Source organism: Tauraco erythrolophus, chromosome 7 (assembly GCF_009769465.1).
Source record: "Tauraco erythrolophus isolate bTauEry1 chromosome 7, bTauEry1.pri, whole genome shotgun sequence".
Lineage (NCBI taxonomy): Eukaryota > Metazoa > Chordata > Aves > Musophagiformes > Musophagidae > Tauraco > Tauraco erythrolophus.
The window spans coordinates 15793547-15809741 of NC_141471.1; the positions used below are offsets into that span (position 1 = coordinate 15793547).

General features: G+C 39.4%; 1 protein-coding gene across 8 annotated transcripts in view; it reads left to right on the forward strand.

Moving 5' to 3' along the window:
* Nucleotides 1-16195, forward strand: part of PARD3 (par-3 family cell polarity regulator) — a 479965-nt gene that overhangs the window by 367900 nt on the left and 95870 nt on the right. For all 8 annotated transcript variants that reach the window (XM_086614468.1, XM_086614472.1, XM_086614469.1 and 5 more), the window contains one exon: nucleotides 329-586. In XM_086614468.1, coding sequence (XP_086470594.1) covers nucleotides 329-586 — 258 coding nt within the window. The remainder of the gene's footprint in view (nucleotides 1-328; nucleotides 587-16195) is intronic.

The window sequence follows — 16195 nt, forward strand, 5'->3', positions numbered from 1 at the left end:
AGTAATAGCAAAGGCATCCTAAGATGCATAAAACAACAATTAATTGTTGTTTAGTTTACCAACGTAGCTTACCAACAACTATGACTAGTCATTATTTAACTTAAGAATGAAAGAAAAGACAGTGAATAATCAGACTTTTTCCTTAAAGCTCAGCGTTGATTAGTGTTGCTTCCATCTAGACTTCAAAGTCCGAGGTAAACCTGAGACTCCATGACAAACTGAAACTGGAAACACTTCAGTAGTTTTTATTAAAATGGGCTGCCTAAACTGCTGCTTTCAAATGGTTGGGGGGAAAAAAATTAGTTTCAGCCTTCTTTTAATTTTTCAGAATTCAAGCAAAAACTCGAGAATTTCGAGAGAGACAAGCTCGTGAACGTGACTATGCAGAGATACAGGATTTTAACCGGACGTTTGGCTGTGATGTGGACCCAATGTACGCTGGGATTGCTTCCTATGACTCTTCTTCAAATAGCGGCACGATAATGCTGAACACCCGACCACAGAGCCCGAGGGAAGGGCAGACAGTGGAAGCCTTGTACGCCCAAGTGAAGAAACCACGGAATTCAAAGTCTTCACCTGTAGACAGGTAAGCTCCAGACATCAATCAATACACTTTCAAAATCCACTCTTGTAATACTTTTGCCATGGGAGATAACTGTGCATCAATTGGAAAGTCAGAACTGCATTTTTGTTAATGACTTTTTAAAAGCCTTTGTGTGGAAAAATGGGACATGACAGTTATTTTCTGTAGAGCTACTGCTTTTCTTCTCATTCTTCAAATGGTTTGGAATTTTGGAGTCACAGTTTGGTATCATTCAAATTAAATTCAAATTTATGCCATCATCTGGTTTATTTATCAGACTCTGACTGTTATGGTTGTGGAATGATAGATTTCCAACCTGTTCACAGCAGTTACAAAATCTCTGAAAGTTCTTATTGTTAACGCAAAAGTGGGTTAAAGCTTACCTGGATTCTAGTCCTACTGTGGTCCTGAACTTCCGTCTAACAGGCTTAGCTTTTTGATTAAACATGGATCAAAAGAGTAAACTCCAAGCTTGACTCATGAGTTACTTTCTCTTCTTAGGCCGTAGCTTATGATTTATAGTCTTCCTGTAGTTGCGTTATCTGAACTGTCATGCTTAGTTTTATGCTGAAATTGGGCAAAATTCCGGTTTCTGTTGATGGAGTTTTGAGCTCATTTGAAAACCTGAAGCTAAAACAGGCATGTAAACTAACACAAAATAGAAATAACCAAAGGCAAAATTCACATCTTTTTTTGTACTTTAACAATGAAAATACATCTGTTTTCTTGGCTTGCATCTATGATCTTGTAGATATGCATTTTCTCAGCTTTACAAAAAATAACACAAAAATCCTGGTAGAGAAGGTATGGTTAACTCATTCAGAGGTTATTAATTTAGCTCCTAGTAAAACCACTCATTACTTTGTTTTCTAGCCCATCCTTTTCAGAAGGAAAATACTGGACTTTCAGCTAAATCAGCAAAACGGTGTCTTTGGTTACAGTATTTGAGATCTGTATAGCTCTACATGAGGACTGGTGCTCATCTCACATATTCTGTTCTAGGTGATAACAGAGTCATTTATGTTTGGTCTTAAGGAAAGTAGCTGTCGTGCAGAATTCAGCTAGTTGTCTAAAACTCCTTTTAAGTGAGGACTGAGATCGGTGTATTTAACACTCCACTAGATCTATTTTGAAAAGTGCCTTTCCATAATATTAAGAAAAGTATATCCTCTAATATGACAAATAAGGATATTTCAGATGCATTGTTGAATGCATGAATTTTTACTAAAATTCAGTAGAGTAACTACCTTTTCATTTTCTCAGTTGCACTATTCTGCTGTATTGCACTGGGTAAAAGGTTTACTTTTCGTGTTAAATAAACATGATTTATATATTGTGGATATGTACATTATTTCAGTGAAGGAAGCAAAATAATTTTAAGACATGACAGCTTCACCTGTGCCCTTGAAATTTTATATTCCATAGCCTTATATTGTCACGCACTGGTATGCCCAGGTGCCTGACATTTCAGCACTTTTGTGCCTTTGGAAATCGAGATAGCTTGGTTGGATATGGCTGCCACATGGTGACTCTCACGGCTGTTTTGTTAGACCAAAGGCAGTGTTTCATGCCTGAGTTGAATGGCATCAATGTCACATCAACAAGAAAAAAGTTCTTTGATACAAACCTGACATGGTGAAATAGAAGACCTGCGTGACCCAGCTATCTCTGTGTGATTGCTGATAAAAGAGCCGGGAGAGAGTGAGTAAAACTGGAGATAACGGAGTACTGGGGGAATCTGATGTTAATCACAAGGGTAGGACTGAAGAGCAGGGTGGTAGTTTTGCACGTTCAGGCAGCTTCTGATGCACAGAGGACCCTGTCTCTCACAGCTGGATCACTCTGTGACAAAAGGAAGGACCTGGCTCACACTGCAGGCTTGAGCGGAGGGAGAAGACACTGGTTGGGGATGACAACTGGGGCGAGAGGGGCCTGCGATAAAGGGGGAACACATTCAGCAAGAAACATCTGGGAAGAAACAGGCAATGCAGATGGAAAAGGATTATTATTTCCTATAAATATGCCCTCTGAAGTACCTGTTTGGGAATCTGAGTCATGAAGGTATCTCGTATACGGTGTTTTCTTTCCTCTCTCCTCACACTTTTATTAGCAGCCAAACTGCAAAGCTGGTGAATCTCACCTGGCTCTGGAAGATGTTTTTGGGAATGTTGCAGCAACTTGCACAATCTCAGGCTTATTTTTAATTCTCCCAGAAGTCGGGTCCATACATGGGGCCCACTGCTCAGAGACCATGTCGCCTGCTTTGGGCGTGGAGGAGATGCCACAGATGTGAGGGAGCAGCTTCCAGTCTTCCCAGACTTGCGTGAAAGACATCTGGGAGCTTGGCCCCGTGTGACATTCAGCCAGAGAGCCTGGATCACGTCTGAACTATCTTCCTGCTCTGTGTTTTACAGGCTTTATCTCAGATATATTAAGAAAGTATCATCTGAGCATCATTTTAAGAGATAGTTGTGGCCATGTGGGCCTGAGGTGCTTTCCACCCTAGTCATCTCCCTGTCTGTAGGATATCTGGCTCCTCACCCCATGTGCATTGCATCTTGTTTCTTGCTGTCCCTTTCCAGCCGTGAGACCTTCCCCCTTCACTTGGCATCTCTTGTGATGCCCCTTTCCACACCAAGCATCCAAGTGCCTCTTTGCAAAGTTCTTCTTCAGGGAGTGTTCTTCTCTGCAGTCTGGCTTATCCTGATAACGCTACAAGAAATTTGAGGAGAAATAGTAGGTTGCAGTTCTACATCCTTAAAATACAGTTTACATTAGCGTTCACCTGCGGTGAGCCTTATTTTCACTGTGTTTTACCTGTTTGCCCTTCAGTCCTTTCCTTTCCTCGAGACATTTCAGAGGGTACCTAGATGGAAACAGTCGGTTCCAGCCTTTGTGGATGGGAAGGGAATCACTCTCAGCACGTTGCCCCTGCGCTGAACTGCCAGGAGCTGGTAACGGCCAGCCTGCCTCAAATCTTTAGCACGTTCATTTTAAAAGGAGCGTTGTTTATATGGGAAATGTTATTTCTATTACAGTTTGGTGGTTAGTGCCAAACATAATTTGACATTTAACTAGGTCCAAAAGGTTATTTAAAAGTCTCTTACAAAGAAGCCTATAACAAAATGTCCCATAATAGTTTGCATACCATTGCTGAACACTTATGACAGATTTTTCCTTGACTTGCAAGAGAATTACTGTGCCTGCGTGTGAGGCCTTGTCAGGGTTTGTTTTTCTTTAATATTCCTTCAGCTTCTCCCATCAACACATGCCACCAACTGATGTAAGTTTAACTGTGTCATGGCACGTGAATGATAACAAAGTAGAGGACAAGTGTGTAAACTGCTCATCAGAATAATGGACAACTTTATTTTATTTTCTGCAAGTTTAAGGATATTATGGGGACAACTATTATAGCCCTTCATCAAATGATGGTACTGTCAAGTTGTCAGGCAGAGGTCCCCCAAGCTGTTTTATGACCTAACTAGAAAGCAGCATTAAAACTTAGGCCTGTTTCTTCATTCTCCTTTTTGGATATATTTTATATTTGTATGTATCCCAAGCATTGCAGCTGTGGGCAGATTGTACAAAACAATAAAAAGAAAATGGTTATTCCTTAAATAGTTTGTCAGTACGTTTCTCTATAATTAGAAAGTGGATTGTATAATGCCAAAGTACAGCAAAGGAGAAAGAGATGTTAATTTACTCATTGGAGACTTGCACATCAATATGTGTATGTAAGTAGTATTGCTTCACCCTTCTCACCAACATGGCTATTAAAAAAAACCCCAATAAATAGTAAATTTTCCTTAAGAATATCCTTACAGGACTTAAATCTGCATTGAAGCAATTCTGAAACAGTTTCATGTTGGATCAGAGTTAAATCATTCATAGTAATTGGGGGGGTCTAGGGGAGAGGATCGTTTGGTTGGTTTGTTTTTTCAGTAATAGTTATTATCTGTTAAATATGTAGCTGAAGTATGGGAGGTTCTTTATTTTGGTTCTTACATAATCCATACATATGTGTAGCTCCTGTGAATCTTGAAACACATTTTAGTTGCACTAGTCATAGCAAGCCTCTCCAGTAGCACTAAAAAAGCTGTTCTTATCTTGATCCTAAGGAATTAAAGCAGAAGATTTTTCCTTAGCAGGGGAGGAGTTTATTGTTCAGAGGAAATGAAGCTCTAGCAATAAATAAATAGATAAAATCCATTGGGAGTAATTGGTGATCAGTATAACTGCATCTACATCGGTTGCCCTTGCGACATTAGCTCCATCCTATGTGTTGGTAGCTTACAGAGGCAGGCTGCTGAGGAGTTTTTTCACTTACCAACTTTTTGTGACAGGCATTAACAGAGCAAAATCAAGGTGGAATGTATTATCTATGTCTATTTTACAGTTCAGGAAAGAAGTGTCTTGAGAACTGTATTCTTGTGGATAAAGCTTTTAGCTTAGCTGAAAAATGTCTCTAGTATGTTTTGCATCATACAGAAGAGAAGCTGCGTTACTGATCGATAGTGTTTTTCATGTAAATGACAATGATGCTGTACAATGGGGTTTTATAGCAATCACCTGACATCCATAGCTGAGCAGTATGTAGAAAGACAACTCCTAATGGACATTTACTGGCTGTCACTGTGTAATCATTTCCCACCAAGAGTGCATTGTCCTGAAATATAATTGAAATAAAATAGACGCTGTGCTGCAGTAAATCTAAATAGCTTGAAAATAGTAGGCTAGACTCCCCCAGCTTGCTGAGGACATTTTAATGGAAACGTAAATACCATAATCATATGCTTTTTGCATGCATTTTGCTATTAAAAAGAAAAAATGTTCATTTTAGAAAGGGAGACCTTTATGAACTGGTTTCTTTTCTATCAGAGGTAAAATCAAGTTATGGCAAAGGAATATTTGGGAACTGAAAATAACCCCACTTGCTTTAACTGTCATCTGTTTGGTGTGAAGAGGCAAGATGCTGTTTTTAAGGTCAGGCCACATACTTTGCTTGCTGCTTTTCTGAAAAGAAAGGGAGAACATTTTATTTAGATGTTAACTTCTATTCACTCAGTAGTATATTTGTGCTTAAATTGACATAAGAGTAATGAATCCTAGAAACTGGAAAGAAGCACTCTAATATAATACAGGAATATGTAAAAAGTGAAATAAGCAAACTCTGTCTTTCTAGTGTGTGTAAAATAACTCTCAGCAATAGCAGAATGGGTCGTGAAAGCTATGAAATACTATATTGCCATGCCTGGATAAATATTTGTTAAAAAAACAAGGCACTTGTGCAGCTATATTAAACTTCTTTATTAGTAGTGTCAGTCACAGGAGTGTTCTTAAGTCTGTGGAATCATTTATGCATAGGAATCTGAGCTTACTGGCAGGCCCACCAGAGATAGATAGCAGTTATTACTCAGGGTGATGCACCCTGTAAGTGCTAGGATATTTCTTGTTTCTTAAATGAAGAGATTTTTTGTCAGTTCTGGAAGTCGACTTGATGAGCGCTTTCACAAAGGGAAAGGTCATGGTGCTGTAAACCACCTAACCACTGGCATTTAAAACCTGTAGAGCCGTGCAGAAGGCCAACAACTTGGGTTGAGTAAGATTATGAGTAGGGTCTTCCCTCCTACCTCTGTTTGCTGGTGTGGAAGTGTTTTGCTACGCCCGGATCCCTTGTTCTTTGTTGTTTATCCCCCTCTGTTGTCAGAGCCCTACAGATGACATACTACCAGGGAATGGTACCACTCATCTGGGTAAATATGCCATAAATACTTGATTAAATTGTAAGCGTTTCAAAGTAGGGACCTGTTTGTTATCCAAGGTTCCTGAATAATTGGTCATGTTTCAGAAATTAATAGTAATAGATTTTAAATCCTTGTCTTCCAGTGAGCGTCACCCTTTTGTGGAATAATGAAGCTTCCTTCCTATGAGAATCGGGCTTCTGAAAAAAGTTCCCTGACCTAAAAAATGGTGCATATGCCATTATGGGATAATGAAACAGACTTTCCAGGACAACTCAATGGAGAGCAGTGGGTTAATGAACTATTTGCAGTTCTCTAATGTGTAAAACCGAAAATAATACTTGGAAGTCTTTGTGGTATTTTTCCTCCTCCGTCTGTGATAACTCAGGGAAGGATTAGTTAGAGCCTCTGTGAGCCTCTTCATGGGCTTTAATTTCACTTTAGCGCTAACACGTTGGGTTTTTTTGTTCCTCTATCCTTCATCCTATAAGCCACTAATCCTTGCCCCCAGGACTGCCTAAAAATTAGCTTGGTCTCTCATAGACCCGTGTATTTAGAACCCAATAGACGCTATTAGCATTGGCATTTTATTATCTTAGGTTGGTTGTTTTCTTTTGTTCTTCCATCTTGATAGAATATAAGACAAGTTTTAATATAAATTCATGAGGATTTATGTAGGCTCCCTATTGTGAAAGTATGCAATTGCACTCCCTGTTTGGGTTACCACTTTGGTGGAATAAATGGCAGACTTACAGTGAACTCTGTTCAGGTCTCCTATTTTAATTACTTGAAAGTCCTGGTTTCTTTCTGAATAGATACCGAGCACTGATACAGTTGTGAGAACCACGTCTTTCTCCATTTACCACAACCGCAGCCTCACTTAAACCTCGGTGGTTTTCCTTCTTGCCGTGTAATCTGAAGTGTGACAGCTATTTGTTTGTTTTCACAAGAGCAGCCCCAGTTAGTACCTCTACAAATGGTTGCAGTGGGAAAATGCACAGAAAGATAAGGGAGAGATGAACTTCCCACTCCGGGTTACAAAAGGAGGGGTTGAAGTGGGGCCCACCCGAACGTGCTCTTAGTGCCCCTGTTCTGAGCGGCTGCTAACGCGCTCCCTTTGCTGGAAGCTAGGAGTATCCGCTTAAGTTGGTGATTTTCAATTCTTGAAGTGCGGCTACTGCTTATGATGAGAGCCTGTACTCATAAAGATAGGTCAAAACCTGTCACTTTTCGTTCATTTAAGGGTATAATATATATTAGGATTTTAAATACATTTTAACTGAATTATGTATAATATTTTTCATTGGTATGTTAGTGCAATTTGCACAGTTATAGGTCAGTTGGGTGTTTTGTTGCTTGGAGAAAAACAGAACAACCTTTACATTTTTTTCAGATGGTAGAAGACAGCATTTAATTAAAAAAAAAAAAAAGAAAACTTAAATTGTATGTCCTAGTATGAAACAAAACATGATGTAAAAACTAGAAAAGGCAATGTCTCAGACATCAAATGGTTATTGTATGGCTTGAGATTGCAGTCAAAAAAAACAGCTGTGTGTGTAACATGCACATCTTTATTTCCCACTAATGCCATCAATACAATTTGGAGTTCTTCATCCTGAGAAAATTATGGAGAATATTTGAGTACACAAAGCTGAAAAAGCAAAGGCTCTGCCATTCATTAAATGAAGTGCTTTGATCCTACCAGTGTAAACTGTTAAAATCTGTTCTTTGCTAGTCCTGCTAACCAAAATTTGGATTGCGCACTGATGTTATGCAGCACTTGAACACCATAATTTAATCAGTTTAATTTGTTGTTGCTGTTGAATGTGGCCCTTTCTAAATGGAATACAAATTTATGATTCTATCTTTTATGTCCCTCCAGTCAGCTCATCTGTTCCTCTTTGGTGAAGGATTCAGGCTTCTCTTCTCCAAGTATTTAAAGAGCTGGAAGTTTTGCATTTTATAGTTGTCTGATTATAGGAGAGGGGTGCACAGGCAGAGCTTGGAGGGAGTGCTGTGTGTTCACTAAATCCCATTTCTTCGCTTGCTAAAGCTAAGGGTACAATTTGAAGTTAGATCTTTAAATTAATGGATGAAAAGTAAAATAAAAATTAATTTTTTATGTATGTTGTTCTGATGTTGGATGGTTTTGGAAAGTTTTTGTTCTGTTCTTTTTTATGAATGTTATCGTCTTCACAGATGAGACAAACTATATTTAACTACATTGTTTATCCTTATGACCAGTCTTGTTTGTTTATGCGACTTACTTAAAAAGCATCCTGCTTATGGTCAAAGCAGTTTGTCACTGGCGGAAGTGGTGGAGTTAATTGTGGGAAGGAATCCTCTGCAATAAATTTTAGGAAGGAAAATAACATCACTACATATGTGTTGGAGGGAGGGGGTGGTGGTTAATTCTTTTTAATGTCTTGTAAACTCATTGAATGTGTGCTTATAAAATATACCATGTTGGAAACTCTGCAAATTGAGAAACTGCTGAAAGATCTCTTTTCAGTTTAGTCTTGGTTGGAAAGTTGAAAAACAATACTTTTCCACTTGTCACTCAGAAAACAGTGTATATAACCGAAGCATTATACTTTGTATCGTATTGTTAAAGAATTGGCTTATAAGGTGTGTGAAATCTTGTTCCTTAAGGCTCAAACACTGTGATGTGAGATATTAAAAGGTTTCTTGCATGACCTATTTTATATGATTATGTATTTCTGAAAAATGTTGTTCTAACATCAGACTTATTTACTTGCTGTGAATTTTTTTTTCATTACTTAAAATGTTAGTGACATTTAAATAGCTTTTCAATCTGATACGTTCATAGAAGTCTTTCTTACATGATGGATATATGAAATGTTATTACAGTAAATAGATCACATATTTGTAATGGATAGGTAATTTCATCTGTCTGGAGTTTAGATAGTGATATAACATATAAGACTTAATTCATGAAAGAAAAAGCAAAGGAGCAGATTTTGCTTCATTTTAATTTTTGTGTATGGTTTTGTAACAATAATGCATGGCACACCTGAGTTGCATCACATTCCATAATGAAATGTCTTCTCTGTGCAACAATTCAGTCTTGATTACAGCCTTCCCTCATTCCTAGGTTTCCCTTTAAAGGAAGCACAGTACAAACTGGGATGAAAAGAGAGCACAGAATTACTTCTACCAACATTTTAAAAAGCGATAAGAATCCATATGACTTCAAGGGATATAAGAACTAATGTCCCTCATGCTTCTCATTTCCACTTATCTTTGGGAAGGAAATTTATTTGCAGAAGACTGCAGTGCCCGTAGTAACAGCCTCCTAGGTAGGGGGAGTAATTGTCCTAGAATCACTCTGACCTGGCAAACAAAGGAGACAGAAAATAGTAGCATTGGTCTTTATTTCCTGAGACATAGTTCATGGCTCATTAATAGTTGTAGTGTATATTACTGGGTGTTGTATGCTGCAGAGGAAACTAGCAGATGCTGCCTATCATTACTTTGTAATTGCATTAGTAGATATAGTGTAAAAGAAAAAAAAAAGAGAAAAGGAAAAAGAAAGAGATGGTTTAGCTACGTATTATTCTGTACGTAATCTTAAACTATGCTGTGTCTGCTTGCTTAAGATAAACTCTATGCAGATTTGCTAAAATATTGTTAAATTAACCCACCCGTTTCTAAGGATTGCTAAATGCCCATCAAGGAATGGAGGGATGCATTGAAGCTATTTTAATTAGCAAAGTGTGATTTAAAGGTTGCTAAAATCAAAAAGAGCGTATTCATTTTTCATCAATAATCATTTTCCTTAATATTTCATCAAAACCTGCTGATTTGGAGACCACCTTCTGGGCTTTGATTCATTATGACTGCAGACATAATTTAATTTTTCCCCCTTTCCTCATTCTGTGATATGCTCTTTCATCTTTGAGACATTGTTAAGATGTTTCTAACATTCACAGATTGCTAATTGATCCAACTTTTTTAAAACTGTACTTAAGACAGAGGCTTCTTTTCTGCGGAAGCAATTTTCCATGCATTTGCTTTCACTAATGCTTTTTTTCAGTCTTTGTGTCTGCTAAAGTATAAATTCTCAAATAGACATATTAAAAATTGAGGACATGTACGGTTTTATATGGGACAAGTGAGGCAAAAATATTAGAGAGATGACAGAGGGAAATCAAGAGAGTTGATACAGTCAGTAAGATTGCACAGTCACTAAGTTAGGCCTTTATAGTTCATCTAAAAGTAACTCTGAATTAAAACAGTGCTGTAAGTAATGTGTTTTAACTAAATCTTTGGGGGATCATGAAGAAAAGCAACTATGGCAATTTATGCAAAGGCATTTTGTACAATTAAAAGAAATTGCTCCTTTCATTTTAGAAGGGCTGTTCATCTAAGTTTTGTCCACATTATCATACTCTGTAATTTCTATTCCCAAAATGCATTTGTGTTACTATTTTAAGTTGAAATTCATAACCTGTTTCTTCTTGGAAGGTCTCCCTGTAGAGTAGTATCCAGGAAACTTTCCATTCAGGTACTGTGTTAAAACAACCAATGGCTGGTTACTCAGCTCCAGCAGAAAGTAGTGGGTTGAAGCAGTCCAAGTGCTGTGGACTGTACCCTGATCCTTTTCTGTGGGTGGCTGGAGAACAATCACAATCTTCATTTTCCTTTGCTCTTCTCTCACTCGTGAAAAGTGTGTCACACTCAGTGGGTGCAGCTGATGCCCATTCTGTGCACACACTGTGCTTTAGGTCAGGGCCTTCTTTTTCTTCTCTTAGTCGTAGCACTTTTTCTCAATCCAGTCTAATTAGAATTTTAGAAAATGTCCTCTGCATCTTGTTTAGATGGTCAGAGCTAAGTTGTTTCTCCTCTTAAGCCACACTGATCAGTTTGCGCAGACTGAATTTCATTAGCTTTCCTTAGTTGCACTATTCTGATGTAGTTAAAATTGCTGCACCTTAAGATGTCAGAATTTAATAGGAAGATAGGTAAAACCAAGACAACATTCAGTGTCAGGAATAATTCTACTTTATTTGAGCTCATGCTTATATTTTTTAGTATTCCTTTTCAGACTCAGATACCTCCATCGTCTATGTAGCATGTCATATGTGAGTGTGTGTCCACATTCAGTAGACCATATACACATGTGCAAAAAAAGATGTAGATACATGAATGTGTTTAGCTGTGGCAGAATTTTTATGTGTGTGTGTTTATGTCTGTCTATATTTATACATATAAAAAGTCTCTAAAATTTCCTCCGCTCCAGCGGAAGTGACCTCCAGAGCTCATCTAGTCCAATCCCTGCTCAGTGCAGTTTTGGTCAGGTCAGGTTGCTCGGGGCTTCAGTTGTATCCTGAATGTCTCTGAGGATGGAGATTTCATCCACTCCCTGGGTGCCTGTTCCAGTATTTGACCAGCTTCATGCTATCTAAAAAAAGAAAAACAAAAAACAAAAGAAAAAAGGAAGAGCTTCTCATATCAGAATTTCCTGTGCTCTAGTTTGTGTGCATTTCCTCTCATGCTATTACTGTGCAACTCTGAGAAGAGTCTAATGTGTGTGTGTTTAAAAAAATAATAAAATTAATCACTTCTTGCAAGATTCAGAATATGAAAGAACAGATTCAAATTCTTCAGGCACCGAAAGAAATTTTAAAATAATAGGGATTACTGTACAAAAATAATAGAATCATAGAATCATAGAATGGTTAGGGTTGGAAGGGACCTCAACGATCATCTAGTTCCAAGCCCCCTGCCATGGGCAGGGAAGCCCTCCACTACACCAGGTTGCCCAAAGCCTCATCCAGCCTGGCCTTGAACACCTCCAGGGATGGGGCAGCTACAACTTCTCTGGGCAACCTGTTCCAGTTCCTCACCACCCTCTGAGTGAAAAATTTCTTCCTTATATCTAATCTAAATCTTTCAGTTTAAAGCCATTGCCCCTTGTCCTATCACTACACGCCCTTGTAAAAAGTCCCTCTCTAGCTTTCCTGTAGGCCCCCTTTAAGTACTGGAAGACTGCGATAAGATCACCCCGGAGCCTTCTCTTCTCCAGGCTGAACAGCCCCAACTCTCTCAGCCTGTCTTCATAGCAGAGGTGTTCCAGCCCTCGGATCATCTTCGTGGCCCTCCTCTGGACCCACTCCAGCAGCTCCATGTCCTTCTTGTGTTGGGGACTTCAGGGCTGAACGCAGTATTCCAGGTGGGGTCTCACGAGAGCTGAGTAGAGGGGCAGAATCACTTCCCTCGACCTACTGGCCACACTTCTTTTGATGCAGCCCAGGATACAGTTGACTTTCTGGGCTGCCAGTGCACATTGCTGGCTCATGTTGAGCTTCTCATCCACCAGCACTCCCAAGTCCTTTTAATACTTTGTTGTTAACATCAAACTTTTCCTAGAAGGATTACCAAAGTTGGGCTTCTTCTTAAATCAAATATTGTATTTCCATATTTCCGAGTTACGCTTAGGTACGCGGCTTGTTTCTCACAAATTATTTTAAATACATGTGTTGTCATTTTCTCCACTACACTGTTCAAAACTTGATGAAAAAGTTTGAGGACAAAGTATAACTCTTCATTCCTCTTGAAATACAGGAAGCTGCCTTTTTTCCTTAATTTCACAGGTTTTGTATTGTGCGTACAACGTTCAGCTCTACCAAAAATAACACATCTGAAGGTACTTTCAAAAAACGACTCAAAGTTGTGCTTGCTGTTGGATTGCGTATGCTCCTTGTAGGTACTTAGTTCTTGCTTTTCAGCCGGTCTCATTCTGCCGGTGGAGAATTGTGTGGCTCTCCTGCACAGGCAGGATTGCTGCCTCACAGACCTGCTGCTGTGATAGCCTCTCTTCTTCTGCTAAAGGATTTTCAGTATTTCTCTTTTAAGACTGAGGTTCTGCAGCTCATCTGCGCAATTTTCTGGGCAAAAAGAGATCATAACTCCCAGAAAAATGATACTGTGTTGGCAGGGAGTTGTGAAACAAAGGCTTCCAAGTGTTTCTCAAAGCCCTGCTCACCTACATTTGTTCATGAGCTAAACTTTGCCGATGGCGAAGGCTGTGGCGTTGCAGGAACTGAGCCTGGGGAGATGCAGGTGCCTCCTGTGGAGCTGAAGGGTGGCACTGGAGGAGAGGGAGGGGGGAAATGAAGCAACTGTCCTGCGGCGTTTGGGAGCGCTGGAGGATGGTGACGAGGGAGAGGAGGCTGCCTGCTGAGCTTGCTGTGATGAAGGGGAGCCAGCTATCCACTCCTATAATTAAAAAAAATCAACTACCCTCCTCATAAGCATAGATGAGGCATAGGCTGGTCTATACAGAGTTGTCTTTCATCTGGACAGTGTATTTGCAAGGATCCTAAAGAACTTCATAACCTTTAATGGGGATTTGTAGTCAATGTGACAACCATCTCCACAGCTGATCCCCTCACCAGTCCCTGCACTGACAAGCAACCACCTGCCCAGTGAAACACTGCGGCCATTTAATTGCATATAAATCAGGGCCAGGGAGAGGAGACAAGCCAGGAGAGTCTGGAAGGAGAATTTAAGTGAAAAAGGTGATTACCTGAGCTGGAACATGGCCAGGGCACCAAGGTTAACACCTGTACACTTGTGGGAAGTGCCTGGTGATACGCTTCCAGAAACCATTTTCTACTGAGTTATAGAAAAGACCTTGTTAGTCACTTGGTCTGGCTCCCTCCATACATGGAATTGATTCCTACTATGGTTTATTCCATCACTCGTGTAGTGCACATTCAGTCACTTGGAAATGGGGTTTGTCCACCAGCTTTATGTGGAGAGATAGCCTACTCTTTTTCTTTTATAGCTTGTGGCTGAGAAGACAATTGCCTGGTATTTAACTTAAATTTTTATTTTATAACCTCCATGTTCTCTTGAATGTACTAGGGTCTAGGGCAGAAAGACATAAAGTGTCTGAAACTCCCAGTACCTATCTGAGGATGTCCCTTGAGATCCTAAGGAAAGAGGAAAAAATTATTTTGGTGTGTGTTCCTCAGTCATGAAACAGGGTAAATAAGCTGCTGCTGAGACCTCTGTTGTGTTTAGATGACTGCAAAGCCAAAAGCTAGCTCAGATATCACCACATCACACCACAGAAGAGACAAACCCTTACCATCTTCCTTTCCTTCTCTGTTTGGAGACAAACACAATGTCTCTCCTTTTGTGAGCTTAGTTTATTCATATTTTTCATGTTTCACCCTCTTAGCTCATTACTTCATCTTCGCTCAATTTACATTCTCTGTGCAGAGCACAGGTGTACAACGTCCTCCAACGTTCTGCCTGAGCTACTCAAACCTGCTCTTCACTGAGGACATATAGAGAGCAGAGCTGCATGCTCCTCCGATCATACGAGAACTCTGAAAATATTTTTCAATTTATTTCTCAGTAAGATATTTATCTCATCTGAAAATCCCCCATACTTTCATCTGAAGTTGGCTAGCTCTTGAATAGCTATTTCTCTAGTAGTAGGAGAAATAAATTTTGATTTGCTCTTGACCTTGTTTTTGATGGATGTTTTTTTCATTTGTAAGAAACTTACGGCTTTTCAAAAGATTGTGCACAGTCTGTCCTAATTTCCTATTATGCCTGTCAGTGTTACCAGAGCAGCTCTTCAGAGGAGGTATGCAAGATGTTGTGTCTATTTGTTCATGTCAAATTGAACGTGGACACCTAGAAAGAGAACTTTCTTTCCTACAAGTTCAGCTAAGTCTCAGTAGCTGTGGCTACAATATTTGTATTCCTTACAGATGGGCACTGAAAAGGATTTCTGCACATTCAGCAGTTGGTTACACAATCTCTACACATTTCAGCTAGGCAGTTTAAGATCTGATTTTTATTTTTTGTTGCTATTACTTTTTACAGTTGGTAGCATAGCAATCATTAATATTTCACTGACGTTTATTATAAAAAAGAATTGTATTGTACTATTAGAGGGAGATGTTGAAACTTGCATGTGATTTTAAACTTCGCTGCGTATCCAGACTGACAAATTGTGCTAGCGTACAGGAAATAAAAGGAGCTAAGAGAAGTTTAAAATCACATGAGCTTTGGAAGGCAATTTTATACGGTAAATAAGTACGATATTATGAAGGATGACATGAGGGAAGTGGTTGATGTGAGAGGAACATGTCAAAATTGGAGGAAATGAAAGTTAGAAACACCAGGCTGAGGACTAAAGAGTGAGAATGAGGTTGTGTGTCCAAGGCAAAAAGAGCTCCCAGACTGGGACTTGGACATGACAAGGAGTGAGGATGAAGGTAGTTATAGGGAGAAAAGAAAGGTAATTACATTTCAGCAGTACTTAATCTGTGTCAGTAAGCTCCTTGGCCATGATACAATTCACCAGAATATAGCCAATTAAATTCTGTTCTGATGCTTTTTTCCTCCTGTATGAGCTTTCCTCCAGGATTCACCTGAGATTATGCAAAGACATCTGAGCTCATTCGTTCCCTCCCTGCAACTTCAGCAGTGCTGCAGATACGAAACCAAAACATTGACTGCTGCATCTCGTCATCTAAATTCATCTGCTCTTCTCTTTGGTATCACATCAGAACAATATAAAGAGGCATGAAACAGCAGGAGCCACAATGTAGGTGTTTAGGTTCTCAGTGCTCGGTCACATTACTCTCTTGCTGTATCTGCAAGGGTGTTGCAAACTTGATTAAAAAAATTAATGATCAGAAACAAAGGGATGAGCAAAGAGAACAAAAGAAAAAAGTGAAGAGAGCGTGGAAGAAGTTTATTGCGTGCAAGTCATCCAATTATCCCTGAGAGCCCAAATCCCTTGTCTAATTGCCTAAGTTGATCCTTCAGGACTGAACGGATTAAATGAAATAGCAGGGCTGGTGGAAAGCAGCCTGTG